At 45.2% G+C, this 24,252-nt stretch overlaps 1 protein-coding gene across 1 annotated transcript in view; it reads left to right on the top strand.

Annotated features, from left to right (window-relative positions):
* Window positions 1–24,252, top strand: part of PKD1L1 (polycystin 1 like 1, transient receptor potential channel interacting) — a 116,145-nt gene that overhangs the window by 1,055 nt on the left and 90,838 nt on the right. The window contains exons 2-8 of the mRNA XM_070615563.1: window positions 3,009–3,129; window positions 5,820–6,142; window positions 16,250–16,423; window positions 18,313–18,432; window positions 18,941–19,109; window positions 19,651–19,890; window positions 21,960–22,092. Of these exons, the coding sequence (XP_070471664.1) occupies window positions 3,071–3,129; window positions 5,820–6,142; window positions 16,250–16,423; window positions 18,313–18,432; window positions 18,941–19,109; window positions 19,651–19,890; window positions 21,960–22,092 (1,218 nt within the window). The 5' untranslated portion in view covers window positions 3,009–3,070. The remainder of the gene's footprint in view (window positions 1–3,008; window positions 3,130–5,819; window positions 6,143–16,249; window positions 16,424–18,312; window positions 18,433–18,940; window positions 19,110–19,650; window positions 19,891–21,959; window positions 22,093–24,252) is intronic.

Raw genomic sequence — 24,252 nt, 5'->3', positions numbered from 1 at the left:
CTGCAGGGACAAAGCCCTCGGTCCCAGTGGTTTATAACACCAGATAACAAAGGCTTATACAACAGAAGCAGAGGCTCATTTCCACGTCCGCGGGGCCCAGATGTGGCTCTGCGCATGACCACTTCCTTCTGGGACCCAGCTGAAGGAGCGCGCTGGGTGCAGATGTGCCCCACCTGTCTTGGGCAGAGAAAAAGCAAGGGCGGCACCTCATGATGGCCCTTGAATCCTTAAATCAGCCTCTCCTAGGAATGCCACGAGTCACTGCAGAGGCTGGGGCCCATGACTCAGTCTACCTGTCGGGTGGGGGAGACTGGACAGGGAGGGAAGCTAGGCAGGAGAGATGGGGCGGGCGTGTTTTCTGGAGCTGGGAGCCGTGCTGCAGTTTCTGCTCTGCACTTGTAGGCATGCAGGCTTCAGAGGTGACAGGGTCAGGTTTATGTTTTGTTCTTGCACAGCAAGCACGGAAGAGGGAGTAAAGCACAAAGCAGAGGCACATGTCCTTCTCTGCTCCCCTAACAGTGCAGAGAGCAGACTGGGGTACAGGGGTGGAGGAGGGGAGCAAATCTAGCAGAACACAAACACGGCAGCACATGTGCTCAGAGACCAAGGCCTGGTCTCACTTGTGACCATGGGAACAAACCCGCTCAGTCACTGCAAGGAAATTCAGGAAAAGAAACATGAATGAGGGCCACCCACTCCGCATACCTGCCCCCATCCCCTGCTCTTCCAGCCTCCTCATCTTTGCTCACAACAATGTTGGGGAGAATGAGACCCCACGAGGTGACCTTGTGGGCCAGTGCCCTGGACATGTGGGCCCAGGGCTGTTGTTTCTGGAGTCTACATGCTAGCGATAGCCTTCCTTTCATGCCTCGGGGGTTTGATAGCTCAGGCCTTTCTGGGTGTCTGTCCTCTTTGCAGCATACATTTCAGGGTGGTGCCTCAGTGTGAAATCCCTGCCCCTCTCTGATCCTACTGGGTAGATTGTGGCGTCCTCTGGTGCCCCAACTGAAAACTCACTCTTTCTCCACCGCTAGGGCAAATCAGTGAAGAATTCCCTGGTTTATTTTTGAGAAATGATTTAGAAACTTAGCCAATGTGTAAGTAAATGTGTTCAGTTAAAGAGAAAAGCCCAACTGGAATTAACATTACTTGTGTACCACCATGGAAAATGTAATTATTTTCTCTCTGCCCTGGCCTGTGAGCTAAATCAGGGCCTGCGAATGAACAAGGTAGATGAGAGTAGGTCTGGGGTTCTGCCCGTGCTGGAGCTCGTCTGCCCCATGGCCCACGCTGCCCCGCTGGTGCCGTCCATCCTTGGTCCTCAGCTGCAGCAAAGCAGAGGTTGTTGAGGGGGCAACCATAGGCTGATGTGCTTGGGTTGAGGGGGGCCTTCCTCCCCGAAAACACGGGAAACTGAGGCTTGAATAAAACCATTGGAGGAGGTTCTCCTTGTCTGTCCCCGGAAGTTTGCAGTGTAACCCCACCCCCCTCCCGTGCCAGCTCCTTGCTGAGTCCTTTATGTTTTAACCTGGCGGGCACACATGGCCCCTCCCTTTCCTCCTGGAGCTCAGCGAAGACCCGTGGGATCCTTTTTGAGAACATTACTGAATTAAGAACTAAAGGAAGATAAAGAAAAAAGCAGGAAGCAAGCAAGTCTGGATGATGAACAGATCCTTAGGAAACATGTCACATTAGGAATGGCTACAGTAACTGAGGCTGTCACTTCTGGGGGACACGGCCGTTGAAAGCAACTGGAGCTGGTTTGGTTGATAGAATATGGAGATGGGGTGTCCCTGTGCCAAGAGCTCCAGAATGGGGAAGTGAGGCCATGGTGGAGACAGAGCCTGGGGACGGACCCGGGGAGGGCTTGGCCCGGGCAGCTGTCCGGGGACAGTGAGCTCACAGGGCCTGTGGCATTTGTGCTGCATTCTGAAGCTAACCGAGCATTTTCCACATTTAGTATTTCATCCTCTTCACGAGGGCAAGCTTCTTGTCTTCAGAGCTTCCAGCACGTTTCAGACACTGGTAGTAGATGTTAGCTAGGCTGAAATCCAGACAGCAGGCAATAGAACCATCACTGTTATGTGGATGGGGCTCTGAGGCACCAGGCAGCCCACCTGAGGCCTCTGAGCCTCTTCAGGGCCTGCGTCCACCCCCTCTGACTCATGACCACACCCTGAAGGCCAAGTGAGCCTGCCCAGGGTTAGAACAGCCTGGGGTGAGATGCTCAGCTTCACCTGCCTGAGTGAGGGGTAGGGAGTGAGGCTGGTCTTGCCAAAGGAGGGACCCTGAGGACACAGCACCTAGAATCGCCACCCGGTCAGGGGGCGACATCTGAGTGCCTTAGGCCTGATGGGCCTTGGCGCATCCCTCGTGTAGGGCCCACCTCGGCTCTTTAGCCTATGACATTGGCTGTCATTCAGGGTCCTATGACAATGGGACACGTAGGGGACCCTCTAAGTGGTCCTCATCCTTGCTGGCTGTGGTCATGCCCATTGCATCCCATTCCCAGCCAGACTTTGAACCTTTAAATGCACCAGACTGGCAAGCAGTTTCCACGACCTGGGAGCAGCTGCCAGGCCTCCCTCTGCAACCCTAGTCACAGATCGATTCTGTGAAGACCCCCTCTGCCACAGGGAGCATGCATGGCTCAGTGTGGCCTGAGCCCAGGCTGCAGCCCCTGGATGGCAGAGCATGTTCAGTGACCTGCTCTTTGGGTGAACACTCTGAAGCAGGGTCCGAGTTGGGCACAGATTTTGCTAAATAGCTTTAAAAATGCCCCACTCCTCAGTGAAACTTCTCACCAAATGCTTGGGCAGCACTTGCTGGTTCAGTTTCTAAGTGCATCACACCCCTGAGCATCACCCGGCCCATCCATGCACAGGCGCCTGGCACAGTGCTAGCCTTTCCAGGAAAGCTGGGGTGGAAGTAGTAATCAGATGTGCCAAGTGAGTGAGTGAGGCGCTGCCAGCTTTCCTGCTCTTTTTGCCTTTTCCCTTCATATTCAGAAGCCCCCAGGAAACTTCTGTTAGAATCATGAGCTTCTGGAACAGCAGTGGCTGCAGGCCCCATGGCCGATGGATGTGTGCAGTTGGGAAAGCAAACAGTGCGTTCTGTGATCTGCTCCAGGTTGGTGTCTGACCCACGAGGTTGAGTCTCATCAGAGAGCTGCGGGTGGGTGCAGGCAGCCCTCAGGGTTTGTTGGTAACAATATTTTGAACTTCTAGTCCTTTGGATACTGCTCAGGCAGTTTGAAAGCATAACTAAAATTTGTCTCTGCAATAAGGGAAAATATATGTCACATTTTTTCTGTTTGCAAGAGCACCATCTCTCAGCTGTCCACTTCAATTTTAGCTGACCCTATAAAATAGGTCGTTTTCTATTAGCTTAGCTGGGGGAGCAGCGTGAACTTCTGATAATAATCTTTCCCTAGAATCCTTGCCAGATAAAACATGCCTTGTAGTTCCAGCTGGCACCAGCTGGGTGCTCTCTTGGCTGATCTGCTGGAAAGTAGGAATTGTCTCCTCCTCAATGTCTTACCAATGCATGGGGCCGGTTTGTAGTAACCCACTCAAATAAGGGAGCCCTCAGCTTCACTGAGGCTCCTTATTAGTTGGTTTTCTGACCGTGGAGAAACACTAGTACTGATGGCAAACTTGGGCATGTCCTAACCCCTCACTGTCATCAAATTTTTAAATTCCTGTGTACCTGTCCTGCGGCGGGCCCCTGTAGCTTGAAAGTGGAAATTCCCTCCTGTGCCATGGGACCACTGCACTCTGCAGAGGACGTGGCTGCAGAGCTGCTTCCTGGGACTGACGTCACATCGACCACTGTCACGATGGGTGACATCAGAGTGGCTGCATCTGCTCAGATCAGCCCCCAGATTTCACCTTCTCTCACCTTGCCCAGCAGGTAGGGTCAGTGTGGTATGAAGGCCAGTGTCCCCTCCAGACCCAGATCTAGGAGCCCTGCTCAATCAGCTATGAAGATAGTAATATCTTACTTGTTCTTTTCAGTGGCAGTTGCCTTTGTAGCGAGTGACCACGCAGTTGGCCAATGTTTCCCATTGGAGCCCATGTTACTTGGTTTCTTTTATTTTTCGAATCAGTTGTAGGGGAGGAAGACATTTCCTCTACCCACTGTGGGTTCTTCTGGCTGGAGAACAAATTAAATTCACATGAGACAGAATAATAGGAGAAAATTAAATAAGCTTTATAACATGTATACATGGGAGAGGCTCAGGCAAGCTGAGCAACTCACCAAAATGGCTGAAGCCCCCACTTTAAATATCATCTTCAGCTAACGACAAAGGAGGATGTTGGGGGTGGAGGTGTAGTCGATCATGGGAGATTACCACACAAGTACAGTAAACAAATGCAGATTTAAGTCCTTGCCTTTGGCATTGATTAAGAGTTTCTAGAGATAAGGTCATTCCCCCCTTCTTCCTGGTACAGAGAGGGAGGCACCTTTACAGATGGAGATTTCCTTTACAATGTAAATGTCTCCTAACAAAGGGCAAGCAAGTTTCACTCCTCAGAGCCTCCTTCCAGTCTGCAGTTTATTAAAAGTAACCAGCCCCAAATAATCCTCATGCCAAAGAGACATATCTTGGGGTGGCCAATGCCAGTCCCCCACACAGTCACATATCCAGACTAAAGACTTGTGTGTATTTTTTTAGTGAGATATAATCAACATATAACGTTGTATTAGTTTTAGATGCACAACGTGATTTGATAAGTCTAGTTAACATCTGTCACCACACATAGTTATAAATTTTTTCTCTAGTGATGAGAAGTTTTAAGATCTATTCTCTTAGCAGCTTTCGAATATGCAACAGAGCATTAATAACTATAATTGCCATGCTGTACATTATATCCCAGGACTGACTTATATTATAACTGGAAGTTTGTCCCCTTTGACCCCCTTCACCCATTTCATCCCTCCTCAACCCCACCTCTGGCAACTACCAATCTATTCTCTGGATCTATGAGCTTGAGTTTTTTTAGATTCTACCTCTAAGTGAGATCATACAGTGTATATGTGTATTTCTAATGGGACATGCACCGCACGTGCAGAGGAGGGACATCCCAGGGAGCATGGAGATTGGTCATTAAGATACTTAAATCATTCCCAATTCCGTGAAAGTTTTCTCTCTATGTTAAGCTTTTTCTATTCTCTAGTTTATGCTATTGGCTACCTGACTGTGCCAACACCACAGGCGTCACCCTGAACAGATTTTAACAAATAATGGAGGATCACAGAAGTCCTATATTATTGGAAGCTGAAGGTGGAGTCATCTAGACTATTCCTGACTCCTCAACTTATTCACAGCACAAAGAGCTGCATGTAGAAATGATGGCACCTAACCCACATAGAGCGTTTTTACAAAAACATCAAAGGTAGTGACTCTTGGGGGAAATACTTTTCATGTCCATTACTTCAGTGATGAGGGGAAATATTTACATTATTGCTGCGATTAATGCAGCTAGAACAGTGGTTCTCAGATTTTAGTGTCCTGGGAGCTTGCTGGCCCACCCCAGGCTTCTGAATCTGGGCTGGGGTGACTCAGTGGGCTGGGGTGCAGCATGAGAACTAGCATCACTCACAAGTGCCAGGTGATGCTGGTGCTGCTGGCCCTGGGACCCCACTTTGAGAACCAGCAAAAGTAATCTTTGTCATCAGGTTCCACAAACCTCACTTTCAGCTGAATGGCCTCCAGAGTGGCTGCTCTCTCCTGCTACCTGTCCCTCCTGGTGACATGTTCCAGGGATTTGTCAGACTGCTGTGATGTCTGAAGTGCTCTGCCTCTCTCCCCACAGCTCCGACGGCCTTCCTCCTGGAGCTCACTGCACCGGCAGCCTCTCAGCATCCCAACCTGGTCCCAAGCAGCCCTGTCCCCTCACTCAGTGTCATCCTGAAGTCATCCCAGTGCAAGGTCCTGCTGACCAAGTGGATCCTGTCATCCATCGCTCACCAGAAACTGACACTCAGGCACCTCAGAGTCTGGGGTTCCGGGTTCAAATGGCTTCCAAAGGGGCTCTGTGTCTCGTGGTGGATTTTGGAGACAGTTCTGGGGTTCGAATGAGGACCTGCAATGTGTCTGAGGAAATGGCGGTTACTGCCTCCCACCAGTACGGGAAAGGTAGGGTTCATGGGGTCAGTCTCAGGAGCACGGGAAGGAAATGCTGAATATGGTGAGACCTCAGTGCTGGGAGCCTTCTGCTGCTCTAGACCCATCTGCACCTTCCCTGTTCTGATAACAAAGGCTCGAGGAACTTGCCCTGTGCCTGCTGTTCATGTACTTTCATTTAGTCCTCCCGTCAACCCTGGGGGTAGATCAGGGTCTCCATTTAGAGGAGCACACGAAGGCTGGAAGGGGCAAGGGGTTTGTCCTGAGGTCACACAGCTAATGCAGCCGAGTTACTTCCCCTACAGAGAGAAACTTCTAAGCTACTGTTGTCGATCACTTATATTGTCCTTCAAGTGCAACACACACGGGCACACAACATTGCGCACTAAATCTTTTATGTTAAAATTTTGAATACTTTGCATTTAGACCACAGTGAGGAAAAAAAGTCCTAATACAAACATTTCAGCATTGGAACCATTCTGCTTAGACAACTGCTAAGTCCACAGAGCTGATGGTGTGGAACATGTGGAGAATTCAGATGCTTTCCTGCCTACCAGCAGAATTTAACTTTTTTCTTTCTTTTTGTTTTTTTGAATCATTCTTTGAACGTGGCACATTCTCAAGGTTCAAATCCCCACATTATAGAAAGAGACGTGGTAAAAGGTCCTCTTCCTGCTAACTGTCCAGGTCCCTCGCCACACGCAACACTGCTTCTGTTTCTTATATCTTTAATATATTTATAAGCGAGTACGAATGTGATCTTTCCCTCTTGGACAGAGATGGAAGTCTCCTGCATACAGATTCCTGCTCCCTGCTCACTTAGATGCGCTTCCACATCCTAGAGGTATTTCTATATCTGCACAGAAGGAGCTTCCCTGTTCTTTTGTGTAGTTGCAGAATATTCCATCAATTTAATGGGCCAAATCTCCTTAACATTTTCTTTTATTGGCAGACATTGAGATTTTTTTCGAAACTTCCGATGTTACAAACAACATTGTGGTGAATAATCGCATGTATATACCATTTCATAGAAAAGAGGGATTATTGCCTCAAATGCTATGTACGTTTGTAACTTGATAGTCGTTGCTAAGCCGCTCTCAATGAGGATCGTCTAGTTTAGACTCCCGTGGGGAGTGCCAACGTCAATATGAAAGGTGAAAACTTATCTTTCCCCGGTTTTAATTTGCGTCTTACTAGGTTCAACTATGTGAAATTGCCAACATTTGACCATACTTTACCAGGAAAAAGAGCACTTTCGTGGTTCAACGTGATATAGTGTTTGTATGAGCGCTTTTAGTAATTACGAAAGTTAGTCCTCTTACTACTATATAGTTGCAAATATTGTATTCTTTTCTCAAGTTGTCGTTTGTGTTTTGGCTTTGTTTCTAGTTTTTTCCTTTTCATGGAAAAATTTTAATTTTTATTAAGTGTACTTTGTCAATCCTTTCTTCTATGATTTTTGAGTTTTATGTCATAGGTTGGAATGCTGTTTTTACTCCAAGTTTATAAAATAATTCTCTCCTCTTTTCTCCTAGTATTTTTATAATTCCATTTTGCACATTTCAATATTTGATACACTTAAATGTATATTCTGGCATAAAGTCTGAGGTGTAGATTCTATTTATTTTTCTGAGTGTCCACCCACTGCCCCCTGCCCCCTCATTGCTTCGGAGGGCGCCCCTGTCATCGCTTAATTTCCTTGAGCTTTCTGGCAATTTTGATCTAAGGTTCTGTTCTGCTCCATCTAGGGTTCCTTCCCCTTTGTTACTCATCTTTTCTAAAATTATCCTGGTTATTTTCACTTCTTCATTTTTCCATGTGGCGTTTAGACTCACACTGACTAGTATAAAAATATCTTATTGGCATTTTAATTTGGATAATGTTAAATTTCTAAATTAATTTATACAGAATATTTATGCTGAAGCGTCTCCCCCTTCATGAAAATGCCCTCTCTTTTCATTTCTTCCTTGTGTCTTTAGAAGCATTTAAAAATTTCTCCATGTGGAATTTATATATTTTCTGTAAGATATTTTATTTCTGTGCTGTTGTAAGGAGATCTTTTCTTTCATTTTATCTTCAAATTGGTTGTCATTGGGGTGTAGAAAAGTTGACGATATTTGCTATTAATTTTTTACCCTCCAATTGTACTGAATTCTCATATTGTTTTAGTCATCGTGAAGTTTATTCTTTAGTGTTTCAGTTACGTAAACATATTTACACATGGTAATTTGTCAGCCTCACACTGCCAATGTTGCAGCTTTAGTGTCTTTCTCTTATTTAATTGCATTGGCTGGTACTTCCAAAACAAGGTTAAATAGGAGAGATGATAGTGGGCATCTTTGTCTTGAGATATTTCTAGTCTTTTCCCATTAAAATTGATACAGGATTTGGGGTGGATGTAATTTATCAGATTAAGGAAGATTTCATCTTTCCTCCTTTATTGAGGACTTTTTTAAAAATCAAAAGTTGCTGAATTTGTTAAATCCTTTTCAACATCTGTGGAGCTGATCTTATGATCTTTTTTCCTCTTTAGAGCTACAAATATTAACTAATATCTTAATATTGAATCATCTTTGAAGTCCTAGGAGGGAAATACTCACTTGATTTTGGTGTATTCTTCTATGAATGTGCTACTGAGTTCATTTTTCTAACATTTTACTATGATTCTTCACTGGTAATCATAAACGGGACCGGTCTCAATGTTATTTAGAGATTGTCTTTATTTTTCATTTGTCCTGAAATAGTTTAAATAGCGTTGGAAATAGTTGTTCTATTTTGGAGAATTTGCTTATAACCATCTGAGACTGGTACATTTTTCTTGTTAACTCTATTTCTTCTATGATATCTTCTTCTATTTCTTCTATAGAAATTCATCTGTTGAGATCTTCTGTTTCTCTTGTAGTTAGTTCTTTAAAGTCATAGTTTCTTAGAAAAGTATCCATTTAGTCCAGGTTTTCACATTTATTTGCATGGAAGTGAACAAAACAGGCTCCTATGTTTCTTTAAATTAGGTCAGTCTCTATGTTATTTCCTTTCTGTCATTTCTTATTTTCTGTTTTATGTGTTCTCCTCTTCTCTTTTTCTTGATTAAATTGGATAAATTTTCACTAGTTTATTTAAAGAACAAGCTTTTGAATTTTGTTAATTACATTTTTTCCCATAAGTTTATTAATTTCTGCTTTGTTTTTTTAAAAGGAAGATTGACTCCCTGAACTAACACCTGCCTCCAATCTTCCTCTTTTTACTTGAGGAAGATTTGCCCTCAGCTAACATCTGTGCCAGTCTTCCTTTATTTTGTATATGGATCGCTGCCACAGCATGGCTGACCAGTGGTGTAGGTCCATGCCTGGGTTCCAAACTCACAAATCTGGGCTGCCGATGCGGAGCGTGCTGAACCTAACCATTCTGCCATGGGGCAGGCCCCATTAATTTCTGCTTTTATCTTTACTTTTTTCTTCCTGCTTTTATAAACTGTTTTTGTTCTTGTTTGCCATTTTGAGTTAGATACTTAAATTATTTACTATTGTTTAAATTTTAAAATTTCTGCATGTCATATGGGCTTTTTTGTGTGCTAGTTTCACTATTACAGTACTATTCTATCATGATAAGCAAATATTTTCTCCACTCTTGTGCCCTCTTTAATTTTTTAAGTTCTGACGTTGTCTTTGTGGCTTAAAATGTGGTCAGTGTTAGAAATGAAAATCATGACAGACAGCGGGTTATAGGAGAGTCCCAGCCCTGTGTCCCCCAACCCCAAGGCTGTTGGCTCCGGGCACCTTCCATCTGCTGAGCCCTGTGCTCACCCTCAGCTCTGATCCCGGGAAGGCATGTGTGAGTGTGTGTGTGTGAGAGAGAGAGAGAGGTAATAGAGAGAGACAGAGACAGAGGGAGAGGGAGAGGGGAGGACCTTGCCTAAGGCAGGGTTCAGGGCGATCCTCCCATGAGGTAGCACCCTGCCCTAAGTAGATAACCCTGCCCTCTTTGCCCTTCCTTTGACTGTGCCCCCAGTTTCTTTAATAAGCGTGTGATGAAAGCAGTGTGTTGTGTTCCGTTCTCAGGCTCCTGCAGCCTCGGGCACATTCTGCACTCCTCACAGCAGCCTGTTACAGTTTTGGTCATTCTTTCATTTCCCACCTTTTAGAATCACTGTTTTCAGTATTTCTTTCGTCTACGGGGGAGTTGACTTTGCTGTGTGTGATCCATTCTGGTAGTCTTATTTTAATAGATGAGTTTAGTGAATTTGTCTTGACTGAAATGACAGATATCTGGTCTTAGCTCTGTTATTCTTTACGTTATGGGCTCTGTACACATTTTAAGATATATTTCATTAAATATTTGTCTGAGTTAGTGTTCTGAAATTCGGGAGGCTTGCACCCTTGTTTTAGTTGATGCTTTTATTTATAACTCCATCAAGGTCCTCATCCTTCTGTTTCACAGTATCTATTCTTTACCCACTCCACGCAATGATGAAATTCGTGGGTTCTCTCTTTCTTCCCCTCCCTGCCCCTGACTTCTTCATCACCCAAGTTTAATCATTTAAATCATCTTTATTAGTATTTTCCTTTGTACTCTTAAATATGCTTATAGCTTTGTTAATTGTTTTGTTAAGTGTGTGGACAATGCCTTCTACTTTCCAGCATTACATATGAGGCAGTCTGCATTTCCACAACCTCCCACCTCTTGCTGGCTTTCCCTTCCCATTTGGGTTTGTTGTATAATTTCTCCATGGTCAGACACATACCTACATTCTTTGTCAACTACTTCCCCACATTTGTTTTAGTTCTATTTCTATAGTTAAATTGATTCAGTTCTCACCCTTAGTCCTTTTGCCATAGTTTTCCCATTTGAAGTTTGCCCACTAGTAGATTTTTTTTTAATATAAAGTCTTTATTTTTTAGAACAGTTTTAGGTTCACAGCAAAATTGAGAGGAAAGTGCACAAATTACCCACATACCCTGCTCCCCACGTGCCCAGCCTCCCCCATTGTCAATATCCCCCTCCCCAGGAGAGGATGTCTGTCAACAACTGATGAACCTGCATTGACACATATCATCCCCCGCAGGCTGTAATTGATGTTAGGGTTCACGCTTGGTGTTTTACATTCTGTGGGTTTGGACAAATACGCATCCATTATTATGATATCTTACAGAGTGCTTTCACTGTCCTAAAAATGCTCTCTGCTTTGCCTATTTATCCCTCCCCTCTCCCCACAACTCCTGGCAACCACAGATCTTCTTACTGTCTTTATAGTTTTGCCTTTCTCAGAATATTGTATCATTGGAATTTTATGCAGGCTTTTCAGATGGGCTTCTTTCCCTTAGTAATATACATTTAGGCTTCCTCCATGTCTTTTCATGATTTGATAGCTCATTTCTTCTTAACATTGAATAATATTTTGTTGTCTGGATGTACAACAGTTTATTTATCCACTCACCTACTGAAGGACATCTCAGTTGCTTCCAAGTTTTGGCAATTATGAATAAAGCGGCTCTGACTATCCATGTGCAGCTTTGTGTGTGGACATACATTTTCAACTCATTTGGGTAAATACTGTGAAGCGTGGTTGCTGGATCATGGAGTATATTTAGTTGTGTAAGAAACCATCCAACTGTCTTCCAAAGCGGCGTACCCTTTTGCATCCCCGCCAGCTGTGAAGGAGTGTTCCTGTTGCTCCACATCCTCACAGCATTTGGTATGGTCAGGATTCAAATTTTGACCATTCTAATAGGTATGTAATGAAATCTCATAGTTGTTCTAATTTGCCTTTCCCTGGTGACATGTGATGTGGAGCATCTTTTCATAGCCTTACTTGACATCTGTATATCTTCCTTAGTGAGGTATCTGTTAAGGTCTTTGGTCCATTTTTTAATTGGGTTGTGTGATTTCCTGTTGTTGAGTTTGAAGAGTTCTTTGTATATTTTGGATAAAAGTCCTTTAGCAGTATCAAAATTTTATTATATTTGAATGACAATTTGCTGGCTTTTCAATCCTTGGTCTCACGTTCTTTTCTTGAGGAAGTGTGTTGTTTCTTTGCTCTATTCTGGCATATAGCAGTGGTTGTTCAAGTGTGGTCCTTGGACCAGCATCGTCAGTATCGCCTGAGATGTGTGTGAAACACAGATTCTCGGACTCCACCCTACACGTCCTGAAGCAGAAACCCAGGGGGTGGGTCCTAGGAATCTGTGCTTTCAGAAGCTCTCAGTGTAACTCTCCGTGCATCCCCACGCTGTGAGGATTCTAAGGCCAGCTTCTGTTTTTCCCTTGGTAGATGACTTGATGCCTCTGTCTGGCTCAAAATAATTATTTGTTTATATTTGAAGTCCTGTAGCTTTGCCAGAACATGTCTCAGTGTTGACCATTCTGGGTCAGCTTTCTCTGGCACGCAGTATACATTTCCTATGTAGATATGTATTGTTTTCTTTTGTTTCAGAGATGATTTCTTTAGTTATATCTTATTACTATAGAATATTTTTCTGTTCCAGTATTTCAGCTTTCTTTTTTGGAAGGTTCTGGTCATGCATGTGTTAGATCTTTTGTCTTTTGTAATCCTTTTTGTTCTGTGTTTTTATTTCATCTTGCTTGCACCTCTCATTTTTTCCCTATACCTCTTCTTTTGTGGTCTTTAGTTTCTATTTTCCATTATTCTCTGAAATGTTGCCTTCATTTCTTGCATTTCTGCTCTATGGTCTTGCAGCATAGAAGCTACTAATTCCTTAAGTTAAATCCCTTTATCTTCCCATGGGCAATGTTTTGGGATAAATGGATAAATGATCTTAACCTATTATGAATATCTCCTAAATTTCCCATATTGACTCTTATAGTATCTTGTGTATCCTAAATGTTCTTCCTCCCTCTCTCACTCTTTCTTTTCTTTTTTTGTTTTTCTTTTTTAAAGATTGGCACCTGCGCTAACATCTGTTGCCAGTCTCTTTATTTTTCTTCTTCTCCCCAAAGCCCCCCTGGTACGTAGTGGTATATTCTAGTTGTGAGTGCCTCTGGTTGTGCTATATGGGACGCCGCCTCAACATGACCTGATGAGTGGTGCCATGTCCGCCCCCAGGATCTGAACCAGCGAAACCCTGGGCTGCTGAAGCGGAGTGCGCAAACTTAACAACTCGGCCACAGGGCCGGCCCCTCTCTCTCTTTCTTTTTTTCCTTCCTTCTTTCTTTCCTCTTTTCTTTCTTCCTGTTTCCCTCCATCTTTCCCTTCCTTCCTTCCTAGTATTGTTCATAATTAAAAGAGTTGCTTTTTTCTCGAACTAGCTATTTGCAGGTGGCATGTGTGTATGTGTGTGTAAGCACATGTGTGTGTCAAGGCTGTGTTACAGACTAATTGAGACTTTTGATAAAACAGGGATTTGTGTTTACATAACCTGTCTTTCCTCTAGCTAATGGAGGTAGGCAGTAGGTGGTTTTTCTGCCATGCAGACTCTCCTCCCCTCTTCTCCCACAGAAGCAGAGTGCTTCTCCCAAATATGGTTCGTCTGTACGATTCTTCCCTCCCCTCCCCTCCTCTCAGAACCAGACCAAGTCCAGAGAGACTCTTCATCTCAGCCAGCTCAGCTCCACCCCCGCTGTGCCCCAAATGGTGTGCCGCTCACTTTACAGAAGGGCAGTGTGAGTGTGCACATGTGTGTGTGCTTGTGCATGTATGTGTTCTGATATTCACAGCCACTGAGTCCTCTTGCTACTGAGCTCTCACTCCAGGGCTTCCTCTCTTCTCTCCCTCCTGCAGGATTCCTGTTCATCATGCTTGATTTTTGCTGCTTGTAGCAGCTCTTACATCTATTTTGGATTCTGAACATGCTAGTTACCTCCTAGTTTCACCAAAAAAAAAAAAAAAAATTGCATTTTGTTTGCTGTTTTCTGTTTTGCTTCGGGATTAATTCCCAGAAGATGCAGTGGAATGCTGACTATACTTCCACATTCAAATCAAAATGTCCGATTAATTTTAAGCATCTACAACTTTAATGCATATTAATTATTTTCTTTGTTGCTTTAAAATAAGGAATTGGTGTCACAACTCCCAGTAGCAGTTAAGTCTAAAGTCAACCTGTGGTTCAAGAATGCCCAAGATTTGGTTGCAATGTAGAGATGAGGTTCCAATGCCAAATTCATCTGAGCCCACAGAGTTCTCTCAGCTGGTCCATAAATTGCCTTTCCTAACTCACAGTCATGAACTCTGTCTTTTAAAATGAACCGTGAGCAATTTATTGATTTACACAGAGCACAGCTCTTTATTAAGTGCTGATCCCCATGAGCATGGTGAACTGCATGGTGTCCATTTCACTTTCTCCTTATCATCAAAATCCATGTGCAGAATTTGTCTGGACGCAACTATGAGAAGCGGCGTTATAAGACAGCTGGGATAATTCTATAAATGATGTCTTGGCATTTAAGATGTAGCTTCCAAGAGAGATTACATTTTGGGAAAGTGTCCCCACTTCTCATGTATGTTCTCTTGACCCATGCGTAGTATGGGATGCCCTTCTATCTGGCCTTGGCTCGTCACAGTGTGTAGTACAAAATCTTCTGTATATCGTCACATTTATTGCTCTTCCTCATTGATATGCTTTGCTCTTTAAAGTCATTCCCTCTTTTCAGCTTCTTAGTACACTAGTACTTGCAGCTTTCCCTAGATCTATATATTAACTCCATATAATTTAGATGCAGAAAGTGAACAGAGGAAAGACTATCTTAATTCCTAAGAAATAATTGCATACTCCATGCCTTGGACAAATTATTTAACCTCTTTGAGCTTCAGTTTTCCATTCTGAAAAACTTGATTGGTCATTTGGTCAACATTCATTGTTTGTCTACTAAGTGCTTTGTGCTGAGGTTGTGGGACAAAGAAGACAGACAGTGTGGGGAGTCCTGAGAGGGAAGCACAACCCAAGTTCTGTGGTCAAATGCCGGGTGGAGCCACTCCTTCTGCCTGGGTCATCCAACAAGGCTCAAGGTAGGTGCAAGTTGGCCAAATAGAGGTGTGAAGAGGAACATTGTAAGCAGAGAGAAAGGTTGCGCATGGGTGCAGATGAGTGATAGAGAATGGGGCCTAGCTCTGCAGGGGTGAAGAGTCAGGTGTGTACATGAGGGAGCCAGAGAGGACAAGTGGGACCAGCTCAGCTAAGGGTGAAGGGCCCAGCTGAGGATTTTATCCTGGGATACATTAGGAATCTCCTAACATTTTAAAGTTTGGGGATCAAATGACCAATGGAAAAATACTGTGTGGGCAATTAGGATTAAAGAATTGCTAAAGGCCTTTTCAGTCCAGTGGAGCTGTGTCAGTAATCTATTGGTATGTAGCAAACCACCCCAAACTTAGTCCCTTAGAGCACAACTGAGTGTTTAACCCAAGGTTCTGCTGGGAGTCCTTCGAGCCTGGGCTGGTCTCAGACAGGCGCATCTGTGGATCTGCAGCCAGCTGCCAGTCAGCTCAGTAGCTTGAAGGGGGTGACTCCTGGGTATGCCATCATTCAGCGGCCTCCCCAGCCTTGTTCACGTGGGGCGATAACAGGAGTCCCGAGACAAGCAAGTGAGAGCATATGCACGAGCGCTTTTCAAATCCATTGGCCACAAGACCAATGCCAGTTCTAGAGGTGGAGAAGTAGGCCCCACCACTTATTGGAAGGAGCTGCAAAATCACGTCGTAGTTGTATTATAAGAACGTGAAAACAGGGTGAGAATTTGGGGCCATTTTTGTAATCTGCCATAATACTTCTTTGATGTATTTCCATTTGACTATTTAAGTGTTTTTTTGTCTAGCTGTGGGATGACCAATATCTATTTTCATTCTTGCGAATATTTGCTGTTGCACAGGATTGCCTGCATAATTCTCAGGGCCCAGGGCAAAATGAAATGCAGCACATTTTATTGAAAAAATTCTTAAGAATTTCAAGACAACAGATCATTACACCACATGCTGAGCCCTGTTGACTGTGGGGCCCTGTGCGTCTGCAGGGGTCTCACGCCCATGAAATGGCCCTACTGCTACAAGGAGAAGAAAAGTCACCTTTGCTTTGTCAGTTCCAGCATTAGTCACCCATCATCACCATTTTACAAATGTCAAATTGTGCATGCTTTTAACAAGTCATTAAACGGCCATTCTTCTTTTTCCAGAAGGAGTCTATATGCTCAGGGCGGTTATTTACAGTGAGTTTTACGGAACTGAAGTGGAGCTTGGGCCTTATTATGTGGAAGTTGGCCACGAGGCCATGTCCGTGTTCATGAATTCCAGCAGTGTCCACAAGGATGAACTTCTGGTCTTTGCCAGCTCCCACATGGATCAGAAAAGTAAGACCGACATTGGAGGCTGAGCCCCCAACCTCAGCTCCGGATGAGGCATGACTCTGCCGGAGCTGCACGTTCAAGTTATAACAGTGCCCCAGTCAGACACAATATTCTTCACTTACTCTTCCCTCATTCAGAAGATATTTATGCACAAATCTGTGCTCTGAGGGGACATGAAGATGAAGTCATATGTGTCCTGGTCTTGAGGGATTTATAATCTAGTAAAGGCATTAAGATATGCCTATGAAAATATAAGCTAGGACTTAAACATGCCTTAAGAAGGACACGGCTAAGGGCTGGGAGATTTCCCAGAGGGGAGTTGTGTGTAACTGGGGGTGGGGCAGGGAGTTGGTATCCATGATGAGCCTTGAACGAGCCGTGAAGAAATGGGTGTGGGAGAGCATTTTGGGCCAACAACGTGGCAATAAGTCAAAGCACAGAGATGAGACCCAGCAGCCGCTGGAGTTCACTGCGCGCTCGCAGGGTGCCAGGCGCTCTGCTAACGCTCCACCTACATCACCTTGCTGTATCCCCACGGCTACTTGTGAGGTGGGCTCCCTTTCATCTCAGTTTTATAGAAGAGGAACCCGAAGCTGGGAGGCCAGTGGGGTGGGAATGGAGGATTCCACCAAATGTCAGTAATATGTGGAAGGAAGCGTCCCACCATGTTTAGCAGGGCCAGTGTGGCTGCCAGTCAAAGATAACCCCAGAGCGTTCAGCCTAAGTAGGTGGAGTTACAGGTTAAATTTCCCAGAAAAAGGAAAAGAGAGAAGCCAGTAGGGGACGTGTCTCAATGAAGTCATTCTTATGATAGTCTTTATAACTCGTTCCACACACTGACTGTATGTTATCCAGACATTTAGCCTTGTGAGAAACTCTGTCCAAGAAATTACATTACACCTAGGGGAGGGTTTTAGTCATTCGTACTGACCAGTCTTGTCTAAACTTTATTAAATAAATAAGCAGCCTGTATAGCTGGTGTGAAACTACAATCCTGACAAGCCCTTCATCAGTTCCATGCCAGGAACCTATCCTTCGAGTTAGGATGGAAGTGCTGGCACAGATCGCTAACCGGGTGATCTGGTGCTTTCCTCGCACTGCTGACTACCAGACTCTGCTCAGAATTAAGTTTCAGCCGTTGTTAATGAGTTGATGTCACTCTTAGTCATGGGATAGTTTTTTTTCAGAAATTCTAATGCACTGATGAAGAACGAAATATCCATTTCACTGTATCACTATTATAAATAAGCATTTTCTCTTTATAAAGAGAAATACTATACAGAACAACAATAATGTTTTTAAAAATATCCACCTCCTTTCTTAACATCCCTTTCTGATAAATGAGTTGTTCTAAATCTTCCTAGACATCATGGTCCTCTTTTAGAACCTGACAAGACGTTTGGTATCTGTCCTCCTAGTACTTACACACGTGTGTGTGTGTTTATGTGTGTGTGGGTGACGTATACACATGTAAGCAACAGTTTGCATTCATCTCAGAGGGTTTGAAAGCCCAAGACTTCCCTGTGGACCCCGTTTAAGAACTACTGTGAAGTGAAAGACTGCTTAGTGTACACATTGGAGAAATGCTTTAAAAACAACCATCTAGAGAAGTAATTAACTTATTTCAAAGGAATTAATGTAGTTACTTCTATGTAAGGCATTCTCAGGAGAGATAGAGAAAACACTTAAAGAAAATTTTAATGAGAGAAATTTTGTGACAAAGTTCATGTTTCTCAGGTCTGTCTCATTCCAAACACATGCTTTGAATTTTGAAATTTATTGGAATTCAAAGGAAGAAAGTAAAAAAGTGAAAATATTGACCATGTGTTGTGTGAGATGAGTGAATTAATTTTAAGACTGTTTTCCCCTTACCTCTTTCTTTCTCATTCCAGGCACTGTGGTTAGGCATTGTTTTCCATCCTTTTCCTCATATAATGTGTCCTTTACTTCTCGGACCCACGTGGGAGACAACCAGGCTTGGCCCAGCATCTCTGTTTGGTATCAGATGCAACGTACGTTTTGATTCTGATTCTAGATTCAACACAACCTTCCTCATGCAATCAGTGGTGATCACAGAGGCCACAGATAGCACGGGTTCTGTGATTAGTGCTGCTGAGGTCCCCATTTGCCCTTGAACGAGCTCTGTTCACCTGCAGTTTGTTCTATGACTTTTCTAGAAACCACAGACACTAAGGCTTCAATCTAGAGGTATGAGAAGGTGGGTTATCATGCAGAATCATCTGCTAACTTCCCCGTACCACACCCTTTCCAGTAGAATTCCACAGGAATTGGCCATATCATTTTATGAGCTATTACTTTGATGGCCTTGAACTCGGGCTCATATTGCCTGCTGGGTTCCTCCTGCTGCGTCCCTGTGCTCAGTCCTACATTCATACCTGCAGGCTCCTTTCCCATCAGTCATGGCCATGATTACGTGGGAAGGTGAGGATGCTAACTTCTCTGGACAGACTCCAGCCCTTCCGTGATGAAGCATCTGCACCTCCCTTTCCTTTGTCACAGCTGTCTCTGTCTACACAAATGGAACTGTGTTCGCCACAGACACCGATATCACTTTTGTAGCTGTTACCAAGGAAACAACTCCCCTGGAGTTTGTGTGGTATTTTGGAGAAGATCCACCCATGAGGACAACTTCCAGAAGCGTTAAGAAAAGACTCAGCCTTCCCCAGTGGTCTGTAAAAATGGTCATCACAATTGGTGGCTGCTCATGATGCAGCCTTAACTCAGTCTGGAGATTATTGTCTTGCTACTAAAATGACTAAAATATTATTAAGAGTGTGACATTCGCACTTAGTGCCACTTAAGCACTTCTATGAATTGAGCCAAATGTAAATTTAAAGGAAACAGGACTTCCTTTCCTTCAGTCTGAACTAGGAGGAAAGGGGTGGGGCTTTGAAATCAGACCATTCTAGGTTCAGATCCCGTCTCCACATCCAACCAGTGAGACCTAAGCAAATTCCTCATCTAAGAAAAGGTAACAGTGTTACTCCATCCCTTGGAAAGGTGAATTAATTAATGAAGAATGAGAGGTCAAAAAGTGTCACTCCCCCTTTTCCCCAGTAAGATGGAAATCATGGGGGCTGTGATCATTCCTACAAATTAAATGCCACGCTTCTGCCTTTCTCTTGAAGTAATGTGGAGATTCTCTCTACCTCTGACCTTGTTCTTGTCTTCCCATCTGTCTTTCCTGCCCGCCTGGCCCCACCTCACAGGTATCACGTGATGGTTACAGCTTCCAACGGGATCAGCAGCTTGGCCTCAGAGCCCCACTGCATCAGGCTGCAGAGGAGAATTGTCGCCAATCGGCTCACATCCACTAGCTCAGCTCTGGTGAATGCCAGTGTGACCTTTGAGTGCAGAATCAACTTTGGCACCGATGTTGCTTACCTGTGGAACTTTGGGGATGGTGCCGTCGGCCTGGGGAACAGCTCTGCCAGTCACATCTACAGTAGGTAAGCCGCCCCGGCACAGGGCATTTCAAGGCACCAGCCACTGGGGTCTCCACAACCAACCTGCCTTTCAGTCAATGCAGTGGACCGATTTTGAAGAGAGACAAATTAAAACCCAGCTATTGCCTCCAACGGGCTCATGGCCCATGGGAAGACAAGAGGAGAATGGACACTTTGAGCACAGGAGTTGAGTGCTACAAAGGGGGCCCGAGGAGGTGTGGGGGCAGCTCATTCTTCTTTGGAAAACTGGAGAACCGGCTCACAGTTGTGTTTGCCGGCTCACAGTCATGTTTGTATATGATCTGAACGTTAAATCTTGAGCAGATATTTGCCAAAGGGACAAGTGAAAGCCTGGGGAGAGGGACAAGGGGAGGACCCTGGGGCAGCCAGGTCAGGACATGGAGAGGCATGCAGTGCTGGCAGGATCTCAGATGGGACGTGGGGAAGTGGGCAGATAAAGATAGCAAATCCTCAGAAAGGACTGTAAAGGGCCTCACTGTCATCCAGAAGAGCCTGGGCAATATCTTTTGATTCCGTGTTTACTGGGCATCCCCTGTTTACCTGGAACAAAGCATTGTGGACATCCAGGAAAGAGGTGTGCCTGCCTTTGTCCAAGATAGACAGAGCGTTTCTTGGGGGAGGTGGGCATGCCCACATGAAACCACAGGGGCAGACTGCAGGATTGCCACGTCTCAAGGTTAAGAGAGTGATGAAGTGCAGACCAACCAGGGCCACTCATCCCCAGTCCAGCCTCTTGGCTCTTGTTCCCTGATGAAGGGTCAGGATTATCCTGGACCCAGAGTGGGCAAGGTCTACCAGTGGGTGCCCATTGCCACAGCTGTGGAGATGTAAGTGTGGCAGAACTGAGCCTCAGGCTGGCATGGAGCCTTTTGCGCTGGTGTAATAAAATCTCAAAATGTGTAGACGTATCCAGAAAACTAAGCGTGTGTGGGCCGGTGGCATCAGGGGAAGATTGCAGACCTCCTTCAGTGCAGGGCTTCCATGAGAACCCACCCTGTGGCCTCTCCTTGCTTTAGGGGACACCTGGATGGCCCCATCACTAGCTTCCGATTTTTGACTTCTCCACTGGAAATCGATTTTCCCATAAGAAAGGAATTGAGCAATAGTGCCCAGGTAGACCCAGGTGGGCACCTGGGGGCCCTGGGTGCCCGGGAATGGGCTCTGCAGCCCAGGAGCATTTTCTTGCCTATAGAAATGGACATAGGCAGCTCCGGGCCTCCACCGTCCTCTCTAGAGTTGTGGGGGCTCTCCATCCACCTGGAACCTGAGAGGGATCTCACAGCCTTCACTCTGGTCAGTAGGACCTGCCTTTTTTCCTGAAGCTCCAGGATCGCAAGCGACACTCTTGTCCTTGCATGCTCAAATTTTGGTCCTCTGATGGAGACTATTCTGCTTCAAATTGAGAAGTCTTGAATGGTGGTCCATCCTGCATCATTTGTAAAACCTGTGTGCATTTCTTTAGTAAAACACGGCCTGCTGGTCAGGAACTGCCTGGCACATTCCTTCCCTGTCTTGCATCTCCCCGCAGCCAGACCCTCTGGACCTCCTTGGGCTGGCCTCATCTCCAGACTGTGGGGTGCATCCTGGGCCTCCGGGGTTTGCAGGAAGACTGATCCATGGGGTAGGGAACAGAACAGGAAGCTTGTACCCAAAGATCCCCAGTCACGGGTCTGGGGTGCCCATCATGCAGGGACCCCGAGAATTACCCCGTGCTGGACAGAGGGGCAGGTTATGGCTGCTGGGAGAGTTCAGGGAGGGAGGCAGCGGGTGCTTAAGTGGATGATTGTCTCTCGTACAACAGATGGCATCAGTCTGGGTGTTGGGCGCCTGTCCTGCCCTGCGCTGGGTGGGCAGCCAGTCTATTCACTGGACAACACATGGCCTCTTTGGAAATCAACCTCATGACCTGAGTCTCCTCTGTTCCCGTTCGTGGGCTGTCTGACCATCAAATCCTGTAATTACACAGTTGTAGGATGGCTATGGGGAATTCAGGAAAGACTGACACGTGGCAGAATCAATGTCTTTGTTTCTGTGCCTTGTCGCCCTTCCAGTGAAGGAGAGTTTACCGTGCAGGTCCTTGCCTTCAATAACGTCAGCTCTGCCTCCCTCAAAAAGCAACTTTTCATCGTGCGCCAGCCCTGCCAGCCACCCCCAGTGAAGAACATGGGGCCCGGGAAGGTGCAGGTAGGGCTCGTTTACCAGGCTCATTCCAGCGTTTCCTCCTAGTTGGCACCAATGCTAGGAAAAGTTAGGAAGGGCAGAGGTTTGGGGAATGAAGCGCGGCTTTGTCGCGTTTATACAGCTGCATTTGACACAAAGGAGCTCCTGTGAGGGCTCCTGAACGTCCTGGAGCAGAGAGAGCCCCACCCAGCCTGAGACCGGAGGGAAAGCCTGCTTTCCGGCTTGAATCGGTTCTTTATTCGCCTCTGTTACTCTGCCGTTCAGCACAGCCCTCTTCGAGGAGCTTTTTGAAAATTGCTTGTGCAAAGAACTATAGCATTTTCGGGAGAAAGGAGTATTTGAATATATGTGATATAAAAATCAAAGGAAATAATCAGTTACTTGTTTAGCACCTACTATGGGTTAGGAAAAATGGAATTGCTTTTTTATCTCTTTTATTCCTTTGAGGCCTCTGATTTAGAGCAATTTCCCTTTTCAAGGCAAAAGTGCTCAAATGACACATGGAAATTAAAATCTGTGACTTAGCTGCTTTGCCAGAATGCTTTCTGTGGCTTTATAGCCGCAGAGGTCAGTTGCTGGGCCCCTGTGAGTCTCAGGCTGGGGCACCTCCCCGCCCAGATGTGGCAGTGGGGATCAGGGGCACACAACAAGTCTCTAGGGCAAGGCCCGGTGCTCCCTGGGAAGCCCACGTCCAGGGCCGGCCAGCAGGCCAGCGGGCACCCATGCTGTCAGGCAGTTCTGTGCGCCGGGGCAGTGGGCTATCTGGGGCTGGGAGAAGGGCAACAGTCAAGAATACCAGAGCCAACGGGGGAGGCTGAGAGAAGCACGGACCTCGGGGAGAGGGGTCTGGGCTTCAGTCCTGACTCTGCTCTCTGTTGAACCATGGGACACAGCCTCTTCCTAGGTTAACAATACTGTATTTCCTGTGTTTTTCTAAGGTTTTCTATGTGTGGTACATATATGTGTGTGTGCGCCTGTGTGCTTGTGCATGCATGTACATGTTCATGTCTGTGAGTTGCATGTGTGCATGTATGTGCATGTGTGTGCGTGTGGATGTGTGCTATCACAGAATCGGTATCACTGGGTTATAGTGTGACCATTTTCTCTTGTTGTTAAGTAGTCTTTGATTACATGAGTTTAATGGTGGCGTAACGTTAAACCATACGTACAAATTATTCATCCTTTAACAGTGTCCTTGTTATTGAATATCTGCTGTCTCCAATTTTGCAGCACTACAAATAACTGGAGACGGTCTGTATACACATCTTTCTGCTTGTCTATGGCATTTCTATAGGATTAATTTCTACAAATCACTGAACCACAGGACATAACACATTTTAGGACTTGGATGAGCTTTGCCAGAAATCCTCCTGTGGCAACACACGTGTCAGCATCCTAGAACCAGGGCTCATCCCCCAGGCATTTCATAATTTTGTGTGTTTGTTATTATTAATGGGTTAAAAGTTGGCACCTCAGTGTTACCATTTGCTATAACTGATATAAATCTGGGCAGTTTTGTGACAAATTCTAGACTGGTATCATATTCAGAGTAGAAACAATAAAGATAGTTAAAACACAATTTAAATCATGACTAAAGTCATTTAAAGAAAGCCAAAAATGAAATTCCGTTTATAACAAATACCAGTGTGTCTTCAAATCTCACCTCCCAGCTCCTACATGTCTTTTCCCTTTCCAGTTTTTATGGGAGACCTTCATCAAACTGTCCTCCAGAGGGAGCCCGGGCACCATCATCTGCCCCAGAGTAGGAGGTGGCCGGGCAGAATATCCACCCCGGTCCCTGAGCCGTCCTCGCTCCTCCGTCCTCACAGATTGCCATCCGGCTCGCAGTGTGGGATGGGCAGGCGCCTTCTCAGAGGACGGGGGAGAGTGGAGAGGGCTTGGAAAAGGCAAAGTGGCTGGGAGGGGTGGGGCTGTGGACTCGTAGGCACTAATATTTCCACCTGCATCATTGCCCTTTTTGGCTTATTAATGTTAGCAAATATGTTTTTGTATATTTATGAACTACATGTAAAAGATTTTATTATGGAGATTTTCAAGTATGAATAAAAGGAGAAATAATAGTGTGATGAGCTCATCACTTATGTTGAACAATCATTAAAATGTCACCATATTTGTTTTCTCTATTTTTTTCTTTGCTGAAAT

The sequence above is a fragment of the Equus przewalskii genome, chromosome 4, assembly GCF_037783145.1.
Source record: "Equus przewalskii isolate Varuska chromosome 4, EquPr2, whole genome shotgun sequence".
Lineage (NCBI taxonomy): Eukaryota > Metazoa > Chordata > Mammalia > Perissodactyla > Equidae > Equus > Equus przewalskii.
This window is presented reverse-complemented; position numbering and strand designations above follow the sequence as displayed.